Source organism: Oryx dammah, unplaced genomic scaffold, assembly GCF_014754425.2.
Source record: "Oryx dammah isolate SB20612 unplaced genomic scaffold, SCBI_Odam_1.1 HiC_scaffold_21, whole genome shotgun sequence".
Taxonomy (NCBI): domain Eukaryota; kingdom Metazoa; phylum Chordata; class Mammalia; order Artiodactyla; family Bovidae; genus Oryx; species Oryx dammah.
In genome coordinates, this window is record NW_024070205.1 from 28220714 (window position 1) to 28237759 (window position 17046).

General features: G+C 51.8%; 1 protein-coding gene across 1 annotated transcript in view; it reads left to right on the forward strand.

Annotated features, from left to right (window-relative positions):
* Positions 1-17046, forward strand: part of KAZN (kazrin, periplakin interacting protein) — an 84770-nt gene that overhangs the window by 52148 nt on the left and 15576 nt on the right. The window contains exons 2-3 of the mRNA XM_040263981.1: positions 5736-5872; positions 15170-15340. Coding sequence (XP_040119915.1) covers positions 5736-5872; positions 15170-15340 — 308 coding nt within the window. The remainder of the gene's footprint in view (positions 1-5735; positions 5873-15169; positions 15341-17046) is intronic.

Genomic DNA, 17046 nt, shown 5'->3' on the forward strand with positions numbered 1-17046 from the left:
AAAGGGGGGTGGTTTCCATTTGGGAGAAGCAGAGCTGCCAATGTATTTATCCGGAGACCTGGGCTGACCAGCTCTGTGATAGTGGATATTCTTTCCCTCTCTGGGCCCCCGTCTCCCCATCTGTAAAGGGAAGTTGAGCTGGAAGAGCATTTTGGTGAGTGTTTATTAAGAGTGGTTTGCCAAGCCCTTCTGGCTCCCACCTGCCCACCCCTGCTTTTTCAGAATCGGTAGATGCTGAAGAGTTTAACTGGTCAGGAATGTTGAATGGAAAAGAAAGGGAGCCCCCTGCTGGCGGCAGCTGGGATCATCATTGCAGACTCAGGTCTGCTGACCCTGCTGGCTACCCCATCTCTACCTCTGAGCCCATGTTTATCATCAGGCTAGAATTTTCACAAGGTCTCTTGTCCATGGATCATCCAAAACGAGGGCTGGAGTCTTCTGAGCTCAGACTAGTGAAAAATCTGACCCTGTGGAACGAGTCCATGCCTTGGGCTGGCTGAGGATCCTGCAAGTAGGAGGGATGGCTGGTAGAGGATTCCCTAGGAGCTGCTGACACAAACATGCACACAAGCGCACGTGCACACACACACACACACACACACACCCTCCTTCCAGCAGTCACGGAGCAGTCTTGGGGTGTAAGAATGTCACACCACCCTTAATGGAAACCTCAGAAAGCCCCCTTGGGGTTGTAAAACAGCTGCAGAAACAGTGTCTATAGCAGGAGTAACTGGTGTGAATTTTTGGATCATCGCCTGGTTTTATGGATCGATCCAGGTTCTGTGTTCACAATAATGCGCTTTCACAGTAGGGGTGATAGAGGAGCGTGAGTGGTTCAAGGTCAGATGCCAAGGATGCAGGGCCAGGGTCTGCATGGGTCCTGGTGAGTCAGTTAACCCTTTGAGCCTCAGTTCCCTCCTCCATAAGGTAGGCGCAGCCCCAACCCTGAGCCCAAAGTCCCGAGGAGCAGATGAGACCAAGTGGGCCATGCAGGTTTGTTGGGGGTTGGCGGTTTGGGAGCCAGCAAGGCCATGGGATAGGAGGGTGGGTGATTGTCAGGGCCAGGGGGCTGCCATTCACTGCCTGGCCTTGTTCTTTAGTCTCCCTGGGTGCCCACTTCCTCATCTACAACGCAGACTGACTTCATAAGGTGGTTGTGAGAATCAAGTGACAAAACCCATCAGGGGCTTAGGGCCGTGCCCGGCACATGGGAATTGTTCTGATATCTTGGAAACTGAGGCTCAGGGAGATTATATGACTTGCTTGAGGTCTCAGAGCCAGGGAATTTCCTCGTCCAGTGGTTAGGACTCCGAGCCAAGGCTAGAACCAAGATCCTCTGACCCCAGACCAGGGCCCATCCCGCCCGGCTGTGTGATGTTGGCCGAGGCCTTGGACTTGTCTGTGGGGGACAGCGATCAAAGTGAAGTCTCCTACAACCTCAGGAGCCGAAGGAAGCTCACAGAGTCGAGCATGCCCATGATGGTGGGGGAACTGGTGTTGGGCAAGGGAAAAGCTGAGAGGCTGGTCCCTGTCTGCCCAGTGGGGTTCTCACTGCAGCACTGCCCCTGTGGGTGAGGAGAGACCACCCCCCACCACCACCACCTCATGCTCAGAGTTAGTTAGTGTTAGTCACTCAGTCGTGTCTGGCTCTTTTCAACCCCATGGACTGTAGCCCGCCAGTCCATGGAATTCTCCAGGCAGGAATACTGGAGTGGGTTGCCATTCCCTTCTCCAGGGGATCTTCCAGACCCAAGGATTGAACTGGGGTCTCTAGCATTGTGGGCAGATTCTCTGCCATCTGAGCCTCCAGGGAAGGTATGTCTCACGCTCAGAAGGGCCCCGTAAAATCCCTCAGTCTCCAGGCCTACAGCCCCCGGAAGCTCAGAAGCCGACAGTTAACCTGTCCTGTTCTCTTTAAAAGACAGCTGTGGCCTCCCATTGCCAGGGCGCTGGAGGTGGGGGTCTGCTGTGCTGGGGTCAGGGGACATCTCTTCTCTCTCTGGTCTCCACCTCCTAAGAATCGTCTTTGCAGAAATTGAACTGGGGCTGACGCCACTCACCCTGCCCTGCGTCTGAGTTAGGTACTGTAGGGACCGAGCCAGGGAAGGAGGAAGGAATCTGCTGTGGAAAGGCAGAACTCAGGAGCTTGATAAAAGTGATGTCCCCAGAGAAGCACCATGGTCTTGGGCCGCGCCTGGGCCCCTGGTTCCACCCTCTAGCTCACTCTCTATACATCTGGCCTCAAGTTAGAAAAATCAGTCACACACCCTCCCTCCCACCCCCAGAGTCCCCACATTCCCAGGAGCCCGGCTGGTTTCCCGCAGGGTTTGCCGGGCATGACATCTTCATCACCACGGCAGTGGTTCCGGTGGCCCAGCTGCTGGCTCGGGACACGCCTGGGTGAAGCCGGATGGCGGAGAAGGAGAACAGAGCACTGGGGAACTTGGGGAGGAGGCAGGAGACTGGTCTCAGAGAGAGAGCTTGTCATTCATGCTCACGGAGCATCACCTGTCACCTCGTCTTGCGTTAGGAACGTTTGGAGAATGTCAGACAGAGTTTTGAAGGAGAAATAAAAGTATGCTTATGACAAAGGAAGGAAGGACACTTTCATTGTGTAATTTTCATAGCTGTGTGTCTGTAGTTTACATTATTTCTTGGGGAGTTTGTCAGGCTAACCTCCCTATTTCCCTAAACAGTTACAATTCTGATTCCCCCTTTGGGGAGCCCCCCATCTGTTGGGGTGACAGCACCTGGATGCACAGGCATGTTCAGGCTCAATGGAGAGACACACCCCCACTTCCCCACCTGAGGCCAGCACGGGCATCCCCAGGCGCCCCCAGGTCCTGCTCCTCTGTGTGAGTTCCCTAGAGTGGGTTGTTGATGTGCTTCTGAAAAGCTGGGCGGACGACACAGCAGCTTCTTGGTTCTCACCGTGGTTCCAGAGGCATTTTGTCTTCATTTGTAAGTGGTCTTCACTTGGCATTCATTCCAAGAGATTCAGCGTCCGTGTTTTCTCGATCCTCAGCCTGCCAGGGGTCCGACCCAGCGTCAGGCCCAGCAGGCCTGAAATTCCAGCCTCGCTGACCTAAGTTGCTGCTCTGGCAAGCTGGCCATGAAGGAGACAAGTCCAGCTGCAGGAGCCAGGAAACTCAAAGCTGTAATTTAAAGCCCCCCGCCCCATGGACCTCCCTGGTGGTCCAGTGGTGCAGAATCCACCTGCCAATGCAGGGGAAAACGGGTTCGATCACTGATCTGGGAAGATTCCACATGTCGCAGAGCAGCGAAGCCCATCCACCCAGCTAGTGAACCTGTGCTCTAGAGCCCGTGAGCCACAGCTGTGGAAGCCCCGCACCCTAGGGCCTGAGCTCCACAGTGGAGAAGCCACCCAATGTGTAGGCCCTGCTTGCCACAAGTAGACAAAGCCCACATGTAGCAAAGAAGACCCAGACGCTAATTAATTAATTTTTTTAATTAATAAAGCCACCCCCAAGACCCGGAGTCTGCACTGCAAGGTCTCTCTGTGGCTCCTTGCACGTGCCAACACTGCTCCAGCCGACCTGCCTCTGCCCTGTTCTGCAGGTGGTGCTGGGCTGGGGGAGGAGGGTGAAACTGCAGCTTACGTCAGGCTCTGAGCCACAGCGCAGGGTCCCCAGTCCTTATGCCATACTTTTTCATATCAGAAGCTAAGTTTGTAGGTTCAGCATCCAGGACGAGATGGGGGGCACCACCATTGCCTGCCCCATATCATTGCCCTCAGCTAGCCGTGGAGCCAGGACCCTCTAGGATTTGGGGGGCTTCCCAGTAGAGGCAGCATAAGGCCCGGTCAAGTGTTTGGGCCTTGGGGTCAGATGTGTCTGTGTGACTCCGAGCAAATGACTTAACCACTCTGCGCCATCACAGGCTGGAAGCTTCCAGAGCTGAGGAGTTGCTTTGCCCCCTTCCCACCACCTCCACAGTTCCTTCCTCAGTGTTCTCTCCACAGAGCGGGGAGGGGACAGAGTTCTGGGGACCCTGGAAAAGCAGGGGGTGCCACCCTGATGCTGGAGCCTGCCCTGCACAAGCCTGGGCGTGCCCGTCTTCACTTCCTTCACTGCAGAGCCAGTGCAGTGAGCAGAGTCTGGAGGGAGCACCTGTTGCCAGGAGGCTGCATGAAGTGCCCTGTGCTGTGTGTGTGTGTGTGTGTGTGTGTGTGTGTGTGTGTGTGTAGCGTCACTGGAATACAATTCACCCAGCATACAATCCATCCATTTACAGTCCATAATTCAGTTGTTTTTATTATATTTACATGTATTCAGCTATACATCAGTATTAGAGTATTTGCATCACTTTAAATGGGGGTGCATCACTTTGAATCCAGCCCTTTGGCTACACCCCCAAGTCTCCAGCCCCCATGCCTTCTACCACCCCAGCCCAAGATAATCACTAATCTTTCAATCTCCACAGATTTCCCTATTCTGGACAGTCCATATACATGGAATCCTACAGCATGTGGCCCTTTGTGATTGGCTCCTTTCACTTAGCATAATATTGTCAAGATTCATCATGTTGTAGCATGAATCATTGTTTCTTTTTATTGTCAAATAATATATGTTATATGGATGTGCTACATTGTTGAAAATTCATTCATCAATTAATGGCCATTTGGTCCTTTCCCCTTTGGCTATTATGATTAAAGATGCTGTGAACACATGTATACACGTTTCTGTGTGGACATATGTTTTCATTTCTCTTAGATATACTCCTAGGAGTAGAATTGCTGGATCATAGGGAAACTATGATTAATCACTTGAGGAACTCTCAGGCTGTCTTCCACAGAGCCTGTGCCATTTTCCGTTCCCACAGGCAGTGTAAGAGGGTTCTAGTTTCTCCATATCCTCGTCAACACTTGTTACTGTTTTCTTTTTATATCTTAGCCATGCTGGTGAGTATGAAATAGCATCTCACTATGGTTTTGATTTGCATTTCCCTGATGACTGATGATGTAGCCACCTTTTCAGGTGTTTGTTGGCCATTTCTTGGGGAAATATCTGTTCAGGTCTTTTGCCCGTTTGAGCTTGACGAGTGCTTTATATACTTTTACTTTATATAAGTCCCTTATCAGATATGACTTACAATTTGTTCTCCTGTTGCTTGCATTATCTATTTACTTTCTCCATGATGTCCTTTAAAGCACAAAGTTTTTAATTTTGATGAAGTCTCATCTCTCTGTTTTTGCTTCTGTTGCTCATACTTTTGGTCCCATAACTTGCTGAGTGTTTTTAATCAGACACTTTTCCCCATGAAGGGAATGGCACAGTGAACTGTTGGGCTGGGCTAAGTTCTGGTGGCTCATATTGGACTCTGAGAGGTCATTTCAGCAGGAAATAAAGGGTCCCATCAGCTTCCTGGGTGGTGGGAGTCACAACCTCACCAGGCCTCCAGCTCTTTCACTCGAGGATCTAGCCAGTTCAGGGAGGGAACAGACCTTCAATCAGGGACGGCCTCCCCCCCACCCCAGGTTGGGTCAGTAAAAGTAAGAAATGACAATTGGGACTCTAGAGATAGGAGGGCCTGAGTTTGAATCCAGGAAATGCCACTGAATGATGTGGGAGCCTGGGACAGAAACGTCCTCTTTCTGAATCCTGTTTCCTCCCCTGTTCATGAAGGGGTAGAGAAAAGGGTCCCTTCTCAGTGTTTGCATTCGGGCTGACAGGCAGCTAGGATCTCAGGAACTGACTCAGTCCTCTGTCCTCCAGCCATGAAAGCCGACCGGAAGCGCCTAAAGGGTGAGAAGACGGACCTGGTGAACCAGATGCAGCAGCTGTATGCCACGCTGGAGAGCCGCGAGGAGCAGCTACGCGACTTCATCCGCAACTACGAGCAGCACCGCAAGGTCGGCCACCCCACCCAGCCCCGATCCTCCAGACACCAGACCCTGGCTCCCTGCCCAGCACAGGGCCCGACCTCGAACCTCAGAACACAGGAGGACTGCTTGTGTCCCCTTACACTCACTGGGGGAAACCCCTGATGTGTCGGGCCCGGATCTGGGTGCTGAGATGAACATACTCAGCCCCTAATCATAGCTCTGTGTCTCATGGGCAAACCAGCCTGGACAGGAAGCCCAGTCTGTGACAGTGTAGGCTCCGGATTCCAGCTGGTCTGGGTTCAGATCCCGGCTCCCCGTGTGTATGCCCTTGGGCATCTCCTTAACCTCTCAGAGCCTCAGTTTCCTCATCTCCAAAATAGCGATCATGGTACAGACCTTGCAGAGCTATGATGAGGACCCTGTGAGATGATGGATATAGAGCATTAAACGTGATGCTCAGTCAATGTCAACTTTGCGTCTTACTAATACCGTAATAAGAGTGTAAAGAGAGAGTGGGGAGAACCATGAGATAGCAGGAAATTCTGCCTCCCAGGAGAGAGTCCTGGAAGGCTTCACAGAGGTGGTGACATTACAAGTCAGGCTCTGTGGGGTGAGTAGGAGTTTCTGGTCAGCTGACTGGGGAATCTGGTTCAGTCAATATCTGGTATATGTTCTGTGGTCATGCCATAGAGAGCTTCCCAGGAGGCACTAGTGGTAAAGAACCTGCCTGATAGTGCAGGAGATGTAAGAGACGTGGGTTTGATCTCTGGGTTGGAAGATCCTCTGGAGGAGGGCATGGCAACCCACACCAGCATTCTTGCCTGGAGAGTCCCATGGACAGAGAAGCCTGGTGGGCTACAGTCCATAGGGTCTCAAAGAGTCGGACATGACTTAGCACACGTACATGCCATACAGAGTACTGAAACCTAAAGGAAAGAGAGTCAGTCCCCAGAACCAAGCAGGCCTTGTGAGCCACTATGTTTGCAGGGGGAGAGTTGTAACCTCCTGGTGAGCAGGACAGAAAATCTATTGAAAACTGCCCTGTGCCTGATACCACATGACAGTGAGTGCAACCAAGGTTTGCTTGTACTCTGCAGAGAAAATGGAGGTGGGAGACTCTTAAGTTTCCTCAGGCATAGGAGTTTTGAGCAGTTCTTCCAACAGCTGGTGGGCTGGTTGGATGAGTACACTCACAGGTGTTGCCTCTGAGCCGGAGTCCGCAGGCAGAACTTCAGAGACAGGATCTGAATTTAAATGCTTCATCCCCACAGCCCTCTTTGGTCTGCAGCACTGACTCTTCCTCTCACTGCCCAAGTATACAGCTCCCTTCCTTTCCAGAATGAAAACAGCCCTGGGGGAGCTCCCTGGGTCAGGCATCCACAGCCTCTGAATGGTCCACAGTTTCCCAGCTGCCCTGGGTGTCAGCCCCAAGCAGCAGGGCCCCAGCTTCTCATGCTTGTCCTTCTACCGTGGGTGAGCTCAGTCCCTGGAAGTTGGCCTCCCGTGCCTGTCACTTGCAGACAGAGGGTGACACCAAGTCAACAACCTGTGGAAGCAGAGAGGATGAATGGGAACCACTGCTGCCTGCTTTCTTGGTCCTCTTCTCTGGGTCCCAGACTTCCTCTGTGTCCTCACTTGGCAGAAGGGTCAAGGGAGTTCCCCAGGGTCTCTTATAAGGGCACTAATCTCATTCATGAGGGCTCCACCCTCATGACCTAAGCACCTCCCAGAGGTCCCACCTCCTAAAATAATCACATTCTCTCTCTCTCTCTCTTTTAAGTATTTATTTATTTGGCTGTGCCAGGTCTTAGTTGTGGCATGCAGGATCTCTAGTTGTGGAATGTAGGATCTAGGCCTCTGACCAGGAATTGAACTCAGGCCCCCTGCATTGGGAGTGTGAAGTCTTAGCCAGTGGACCACTAGGGAAGGCCCTGGGATTTCAACATATGAATTTTGGTGGGACAAACATTCGGACTCTAGGACTACCGCCTCTCTCAGTCCACCGCTGTCCATTCTCCTTTCCTAGCTGAAGCACCTGTAGTAGGTCCCAAGAACCTGATCTTTCTCCAGCAGGTGAGACAGAGAGAACCTTTGCTCAAGTGGCCCCATGCCCATCCACAGGGAAATATGGTCACCCTTGTTTGAGGCCAGGTGACATGGGGCTTTGGCCAGAGAATCAGCCCACAGCGATACCTGCTTTCAGGGGTGTGCTGTCCCCAAGGGTGAGGGGCAGGCCCCAGGCTGTCCTTGTCCTTGACACCACTTGTCCTCAGGTCATCAGCTTCCTTGTGTGTTAGTCAGTGTTCTCCAGAGAAGTGATATATATATATATATAGAGAGAGAGAGAGAGAGCGCGATTTATTGGAAGGAATTGGCCCACACGATCATGGAGGCCGACAAGTCCCATGATCTGCCATCTACAAGCTGGAGATCCAAGAGAGCCAGTGCATCATCCAGTCAGAGTCCAAAGGCCTGAGGGCCGAGCTCTAAGTTCCGTCCTAGGTCAGGAGAAGACCTATCCCCAGTTCAGCTCTCAAGTAGGGAGGGCAGTTTCTTCCTTCCTCCACTTTCTACTCAAGCCTCAAAAGGATTGGATGATGCTCAACTCACGCTGGGGAGAGCCATCCACCGAGTCCACCAGTTTAGATGTTGATCTCATCTGAAACAGCATCACAGACACAGCCAGAAATAACGTTTAGCCGAAAATCTGAACGCCCCATGGACCAGTGAAGTTGACACATAAAATTAACCATCACACTTGGCCCTGAAGGCAGGTGACACAGAGGTTAAGACCAGATAAGGTTTAGAATCTCACCTCTGCCAGTCGCTAGCCGAGTGGCCTCATCCTTAAAACTGGGATAATGATAGCAAGTACTCAGAGCCCAGCCTTGTCGGCACTGAAGCTTCTGGTGCACAGAAAGCACGGGGCGGGGGGCGGGGTGGGGGGATGCTTACTATTATTGTTGTTGTTGTTATTATTATTATTACCACTATGACCTCTGAGGATTCAGAGTCAGGCATTTGATCATGGAAATTCCGCAGTGGGCTTCAGGGCCCTTCTATGGGCCCCTCATCCACCACAGCCTGGTGATGGACCCCAGGCAAACCCAGAGAAGCACATGGCCGCCCACTGTTACGAAGGCCCTGGCTGGGCAGGAGCAATGTAAGAAATACAAGACAAAGTGGTCTATTTTCAAGAATAGCTAGCTTTGAGTGACAGCTTGCTGATGTAATAGCCGATAGCTATAAGGCTTACAAAACCGGAAAGTCTGGGCCAAAAAAGGGAGGGCAGGATGCCTAGGATTTTCACATGGGTTCATTGTATTGGTGAATTTAAAACATAAGAACAGGAATAGGGTTTCACTGGGCTCATCCTATTGGTAAATTCAAAACATAAGAATGTAAATAGGTGTTCAGGAAAGGAGGAAACAAGATGTCAAGGAGGCTGTTCAGTCACTCAGTCGTGTCTGACTCTTTGCAACCCCATGGACTGCAGCACGCCAGGCTTTCCTGTCCTTCACCATCTCCTGGAGCTTGCTCAAACTCAGTCCATTGAGTCAGTGATGCCATCCAACCATCTCATCCTCTGTTTCCCCTTCTCCTCCTGCCTTCAACCTTTCCCAGCATCAGGGTCTTTTCTAATGAGTCAGCTGTTCGCATCAGGTGGCCAAAGAACTGGAGTTTCAGCTTCAGCATCAGTCCTTCCAGTGAATATTCAGGGTTGATTTCCTTTAGGAGTGACTGGTTAGATCTCTTTGCAGGGCTGTCAGGGAGGGGCCAGCCCATAAAGAGGGAGGGAACAAACTTAGGTGGTGTCCCAGCAGATTGTTCACCCCATGGTACTCAGCCAGTGGGGACCTGGGGGAGGGACTCGCATGCTATGGTAACTTGCTCTGTGTAACAACTCTGGGTGTTCCTGCCCACCGGACATTCCATCTTGCAAGACCGTCATTAAAGCCTGGCTTCCCCCTACACCTTGTGTCTCCAAGTCCATTCTTTTGAGTTTGGGCTAATGAGAGTGTTTCTCACAGTAGGTCCTAGCTGGCCTCACACAGACCCCAGTCATGGACCCTGCCTCCAGGAGAATGGGAGAGTCTCGGTAAAAAAGCAAGAACCACGCAGAAAAGTAACCCAGACAGGACCTTCTGGGAAGTTCCGAGGGTCCCAGAGGATCTAGGAATGGGGGTGGGGAAAGTATTCCCAGGGTACATGTACCTTGAAGGAGGATAGAGCCAGATCAGAAAAGCAAAGAGGGGGGAATTCCCTGGTGGTCCAGTGATTAGGTCTTGGCACTTTCACTGCTATAGTCTGGGTTTGATCCCTGGTCAGGGAACTAAAATCCTGCAAACTGTGTGGTGTAAATAAATAAAATTAAAAAGGCATGTGATGCTTATGATAAAAGGCTAAGAAGATCAAAAAGAAAAGGCCATTTCACACACTCTGACAGTGGCCATCTTCAGAAGCCACCCAGCACCCCCTGACACAGGATGACTTACTGTATGCAGGCATTATCGTAATCTCTTTACATCTGGTATTTTTCCAGCAACCCTATGCGGTATGATTGTCCCTGTTAGCCCCATTTTACAGAGGTGAAAGCTGAGACATAGGTCAAGTCGCTCATGCAGGGTCACACAGTTATGTAAAGAGGGGAAGCAGGATACAAACCCAGGCATTTAGGCTCTGGTGCTCATTTGCATAACACCTGGCCCATACTGGCCTCCCACACTGCTCTGTACCTGTATAGATGAACAAATGAGTTACTTTTGAGATTCACTGTTTACAGGGCAACCCAAGGCAAACCACAGAGAAGAGGTCGTGGCCACCCCCATCAGCTATGGGAGGTGTGCTGTGCCTGGCGGTGGCACTGTGACCGACCTGGGGTTTAATAACAAGCATTTCTTCTATTAATATCTTTCAACTGGGGCATCAAACTCATTTTTATAATTGTGCTGATACTTGGGAATAAAAATCCCCATGGGGAGCCACCTTCCTCCAGTGTGGTACCATTTTCTTAAGTCACAGATAACTGGGGGCATCTCTTAAGTCCAGCAAGAAGAGAGGTGTGGTGTGACGCTGAGGCCTTGTGGCTGCAGCAGCCCCAGGCAGGCATAGACGGTCACCACTGGGCATCAGTGTCACTCGCATGGAATAGCTTCATAAGATCCTACAGAGTCATTCAGAAAAACGGAATTTGGAAAACACTCAATTTTTTAAACTGCTATCTTATTTTATGGGGAGCTGTTGTTTAGTCCCTAAGTCATGTCTGACTCTTTTGTGACCCAGTGGAATGTAGCCCACCAGGCTCCTCTGTCCATGGGACTTCCCAGGCAAGAATACTGGAGTGGATTGCTGTTTCCTCCTCCAGGGCATCTTCCCAACCCAGGGATTGAATCCAGGTCTCCTTCATTGACAGAGTCTTTACCATCTGAGCTACCAGGGAAGCCCAGCAACACAGTGACGATATTTAATCATTGTTGAATCCAACCCCACTTTACAGATGGGAGGACTGAGGTGCCAAAGCATCCAGTAACTGACCCAGAGCTGTATACTGAGGGCTAGTTTGGAGATGCTAAAACCACAAATTCTGGTTTTATTCCACCTCATCCAAGATCTTGCAACTTTTTTTTTTAATGGCTTGCATTTTATGTGCAAGAAAAAATGTCCCAATGAACAGGATGAATGGAACCTCAGGTGCCCACCACTCTTGATGCCAGCCACTCAGCCTGCTGTGGCTCACCCAGCTCTCCCAGGGACCCCCCCTCCCCTGCAGGCCTCACCCAGAGCAGGTAATAGGAGCCCAGGTCTCTGAGCTGGGGGTTGGGGGTAGGAGGGGACGGGATGGGCAAGGAAGGTCAGCACAGGCACAGGCTGCTTAGAAATGAGCGATTTGGGGCCCAACCAGAACGTTCACAGAATTGCAGTATCCCAGGAAGCTATGCCAGAGGCATGTTCCCTGTCACAGGTCCATGGTTTGGAGTGGGACTGGGGGACTCTCCATAAACACAACTGAGGAAGGTCTCAGCAAGCTGGGCAATGGCTGGGCCCAGAGAGATCTTGGGTGGCGAAGTCAAAACAGACCACCTTGCCATTAACCCCCTGGCCAGGCCTGTCTCCCCCTGAAGCCCCCTCCTCATTATGCCCCTACTTCTGTCTGGTGAGCTCCGGTTGCCGGGGCTCAGCTCCCAGCTGCCCAAAGGGACCTCAGCTGCCAGCTTGACATCTGAGGCCCCACACAATCAGGCTAAGTCCTACCTTCATAAATTCTAGCCATCCTGACCCCCATCAGGTTCCAGCCCCTTGGGCAGGTCTCCTTCAGTTCCTTTCCTGCCTTTGTTGCTATCAAGGATTGAGAACCTCCACCACACTATTTGTGGGGCTGCAGAGGTTATTTTACCTCTATGGCCTCAGTTTACTCATCTGTAAAATGGGGATGATCACAGTCCCTGCCTACAGGTGGTTGTTTAAATATAATAATGCAGCTGAAACCCTCAGCACCATACTTGACATGTGTATGGAACATTCCATGACAGTTGTTACTGAGCCCTGTACTCCTGCCAGGGGTGTGGTCGTGGGTGTCAGAGTCTTTACTGAGGCAGAAAGCACCTACAACCTCTGCCACCCACTGACCTACCCCCCCAACTCCCCACAGCCTGAACCTCCAATCTGCTCACAACTAGTGGAGCTAGGGACAGCAAAGAGACACGGAGACAAAGCTGATCCTGAGGGTTCTAGTGGACCTTCTTTTTAATTTGGGGATATGTAGTAGGCAGTCTCTTGTACACCAACCAGTTCTCAGTGGTTCTGATCCACATACTTCATAGCATGGGACATTCCATGACTAGGCTTGCTGCTAGGTACTGAGGATGGATGCTGGGACATGGTCCCCAGCTTCTGGGGAAAGAGCTGGCTGGTCCATCATGTGACGCAGGGGGCCACACTTGTCAGCTGTTGCACTGACCCCACCTGAAGACAGCTTCAAAAAGGGAAGGAAAGGAGAAATAAGTAGTGGTGGAGCACCTCCCTGCATTGGAGAGCCTGCTTCCAGAACCTGACGGTACAGCTTGCCTGGGATTTTACAATAGTGCCGTCTGTTACTTTGCATCTTTTTAAAAAAACATATTTATTTGGCTACATTGGGTCTTAGTTGAGGCAGGCAGGTGTAGTTGCCCCGAGGCATGTGGGATCTTAGTTCTCCGACCAGGGATTGAACCCCTGCCCCCTGCATTACAAGATGGATTCTTAACCACTGGACCATCGGGGAAGTTCATGTTACTTTGCATCTCGCGTTACCAGCTTCTTCTGACCGCCACTCTGGAGATGTGATAGTGGCACTGCCTCACACAGGAGGTGGTTGAAGTGTGGGGAAGTTAACATCACTTGCTCAGTGTGTCACAGCTTGCCATGGACGGAGCGGAGACTCACACCTAGGCATCCTGCCCCCAGGAGACAGTCCTAGAAGAGATCGTCCCCCAACACACACCCCATGTGCTCTAGACTCCACTGAGAAGCCAGGGCCTGCTGACACAGACACTCGTGTCCTCCCCGCACCCAAGCTGGAGGAGCTGTCCTGTGCTGGCCTTCAGAGTCAGTCACAGCAACTGCCACGAATGCTTCCTTGTACTCAGCAGTGTTTCTTGGCTGCTGCTCTGGGACCCTGACGTCTGCTGATGAGCTAGAGCAGGCAGAAGGGCTTTCCAGTGTAAGCTCCATGGGCACAGAGACTTTCGTCTGATTTGTGCCTGCTGGTGGCATGAATGTTGGTTGGATGATGGTGTCAGGTACCAGGATAAGAAACAGGGTGGGAAGGGCTGGGGCCGCTCTCTTAGATGGATGGGCAGGAAAGGGCTCCTGAAGAAGACATGTGAGGAGCATCCCGAATGAATGAGTGAGCACCTGCTGTGTGCCCTGCTAAGTCGCTTCAGTCGTGTCCAACTCTTTGGGACCCCATGGACTGTAGCCTGCCAGGCTCCTCTGTCCATGAGATGCTCCAGTCAAGAATACTGGAGTGGGTGGCCATGCCCTCCTCCAGGGGATCTTCCTGACCGAGGGATCGAACCCACATCTCTTAAGTCTCCTGCATTGGCTGGCAGGTTCTTTACCACTAGCTGCCGCCTGGGAAGCCCTGCTATGTGCCCAGTGCCCTGCTAAACTCTGAACTTGGATTATCTCATCCGGTCCTCATGGTAATACCCTCAAGGATAGGTGCCATGATCCCATGTAATAGATGAGGAAACTGAGGCACAGTAGGCATTGCAACTCTTTCTTTCAGAGCCAGAATTCGACCCAGACTCTCTCTTTCCCTAGACCCTAAGCCACAGCTCCAGCTCTGTGACAGCCACAGAGGAAGGGCCAGATGTCTCCCTCAGCCTCTTGGTCTCTGACCATCTGGAAGTCAGGCCTTTGGCTACAGGGCTGTTAAACAAGGAAGGATGCTACTCGCAGCTCGGACCCAAGCTATACAGAGACCTTGAGTTTGGCTCCCAATTTAGTGGGTGAAAAGACTGTGGCTGCTTGGGTAGGCAGGGCCCCCTGCTGGGACCCTTTCTCTAGAGGGGAAAGATGCCCAGGATCATGAAATTTGGCTCTTGCTAACAGAGGTCAGGTTCTCTGATCCAGCCAGCTATTCCTTGTCTGCTGGATTTCTTGGACGAGCACAGCTGGAGCCCATGGCCCTCCCCTCAGCATCACAGAGAAAACAGCCCATGCAGATGGACCAGTGGGGAGCAGGGCCCAGGGTGAAGGGCAGAGGACTGCCCGCAGTCAGACACCACAGCTAGCTGAGGGTCCAACCTGTCCCGTCGTCAGCTATAACCTTGTAAGATGGTGACAGGGCCCCACGGCACCCAGGGTGGCCGGGCTGTAGATGCCTCTTCTGTCACTGTTTTCCTGTGACATACACATTCCCAAACCCACTGTTGACCCTTTTATCAGACTCCGTTTAATTATTTCCTTCACATGGAGTCATTTAATCTTTATAACAGTCCTTTGATAGGGTAGTGTTGATTCCTTGCCCCCATTTCAAATATGGAGTAACGAAGACTTAAGTTAAAAGAACTTATTCATGACATTCGTTTGCTCATTTATCCACTGAAAAAATAATGGCTGAGCATCTACTAATGGTTTGTTTCTATTCCAGTCTCCCAGCTAGTGTGTGGCAGAGACTGGCTTGAACCCAAGGCTTTCTTCCTCCAGGGCCCAAGCATGGGGGACCCCCACCCCCACCCCCGCACGTTCTGCTAGTCCAGGGGTCAAGGGCCTCTGGGCATCTCCTGGCCAAAGGTTGGCCCCACCCATGCCCCTGGTAATGCTGGCCTCTCCCCGCAGGAAAGCGAGGATGCCGTGAAAGCTCTGGCTAAGGAGAAGGACCTGCTGGAGCGCGAGAAGTGGGAGCTGCGGCGCCAAGCCAAGGAGGCCACGGACCACGCCACAGCACTGCGCTCCCAGCTGGACCTCAAGGACAACCGGATGAAGGAGCTGGAGGCGGAGCTGGCCATGGTGAGACCCCGCCCCTTCGCCCACACAGGCTGGGTGGGGCACCTGCCGGAAGTGATGTCACGTTCTGGGAGCAGGAGGTGCTGGGAGGCAAGGCTTGCTGGTGGGTTCACGTGGGAGCCTGGAGGGGCGGGACTAAGGCAGGGGGCGGGACCTGGGATGCGCTCTGCTTTTTTTCGAGTCAACCACACAGCATTCCGTCTGCCTGCCTGGGGCCAGATGTGGGAATGCTGGGAGACCATCCACTAACACTTGGGAGGAAAAACACCAAAAAATTAATAATGGTTATCTCTGGGTAGTAAGATCAGAAGTGGCTTCTATTTCCTTTTTTTTTCCTCCCTGTTTTTCCGCCCTATTGTCTTATTGCTTGGATCCTCAAGGGAAAAAAAATGTTATTTTTTTTCCTAACCTAAAGCAATCCTTCAGAATACTTCCAAACATTAAGTTTTCCTCGGAGATGTGCAGCCTGCCTGTGGAGATAAGAGTCTAGGTGGTGTTTTCAAGCCTGATCAGGCAATAGAACCAAGGTCCAGAGCCCTGGAGTTCTGTTTTACCTTCTCCTTTGTGACCTTGGGCTGCTCACTGAACTTCAGTGAGCTTCCGTGACCTTTACCTGGTCCTGGGGTAGGGATGAGGATCTTTATTCCACCCTGCCTTCCCACCAGGTGTTTGAGAAAGTCCTGGGAACTCGTGATTTAAAGCCCTTGAAACTACCATAGGCTTAATGCAATGGTGAGTGGGAGGAGAGTGTGGAGGGGAATTCCTGGGACAGGACCTGGGGAAGTCCCGCCTGGCTCTTAGCCAGAACTCTGTTCTGGAGAGCACTGATGCCAGCTAACAGTGGTTGCTGCCATGGGCTCTGGGTTCAAATACAGCCCCCATTGCTTTCTAGCGGTGTGACCTTGGGCAGAACCCTTCACCCATCTGGCTCTCAGCTCCCTCAGGTGTCAGTAGGGATACCTGCATATAGTCCATGGTTTTCCCAGTGGCTCAGATGGCAAAGAATCTGCCTGCAATCCAGGACCTGGGTTCAATCCCTGGGTCGGGAAGATTTCCCGGAGAAAGAAATGACAACCCACTCCAATGGTCTTGCCTGGAAAATTCCGTGGACAGAGAAGCCTGCATATACTCTATAGGGCTCTGGTGAGGGTTTCGATGAAATAATGCAAGAGAAGCACTTAGCCACTCCTGTACATGGTCAGTGATGATATGAAAACAGGAAGGATTTAAATAGTCACTTCTTTCAGGACCAGAGGTCACCCAGGGCAGGTCAGGATCCATGGGCCACTTCTTGGGACCAATCCCACCCTCTGCATCCTGAGTCTCCATGTCCAATGCTGACCCCTAGTGGTGAGAGCTGCCCAGGCTAGAAGAAGTTCCAGCTGCCGAGTCTCTGGGATCTTCCCACCAGTGGGGTCAGTGGTGCTGGCAGCCCTGCTGCCACATGCAGACCACACAAAAACCTTTCAAGTTGTAGATCTAGGAAGGGGGCTCAGCGTGAAACAAGACCACTATTCTGACAAGTCTTCCTGTTGTCCTCTGGATGAACAGATGGGTCCTCATCACCATGGACCACTAGCTGCAGGCATCCTGAGGAACTCTGGTGTCTTTCAGGATTAGGAGCCAGCTCACCTCTACTTCACTCTTACCATGCCCGGATGACTCAGCTTGCTTTGATTCTAAGAGCCTAAGGCCGGTGGCACTTAGGC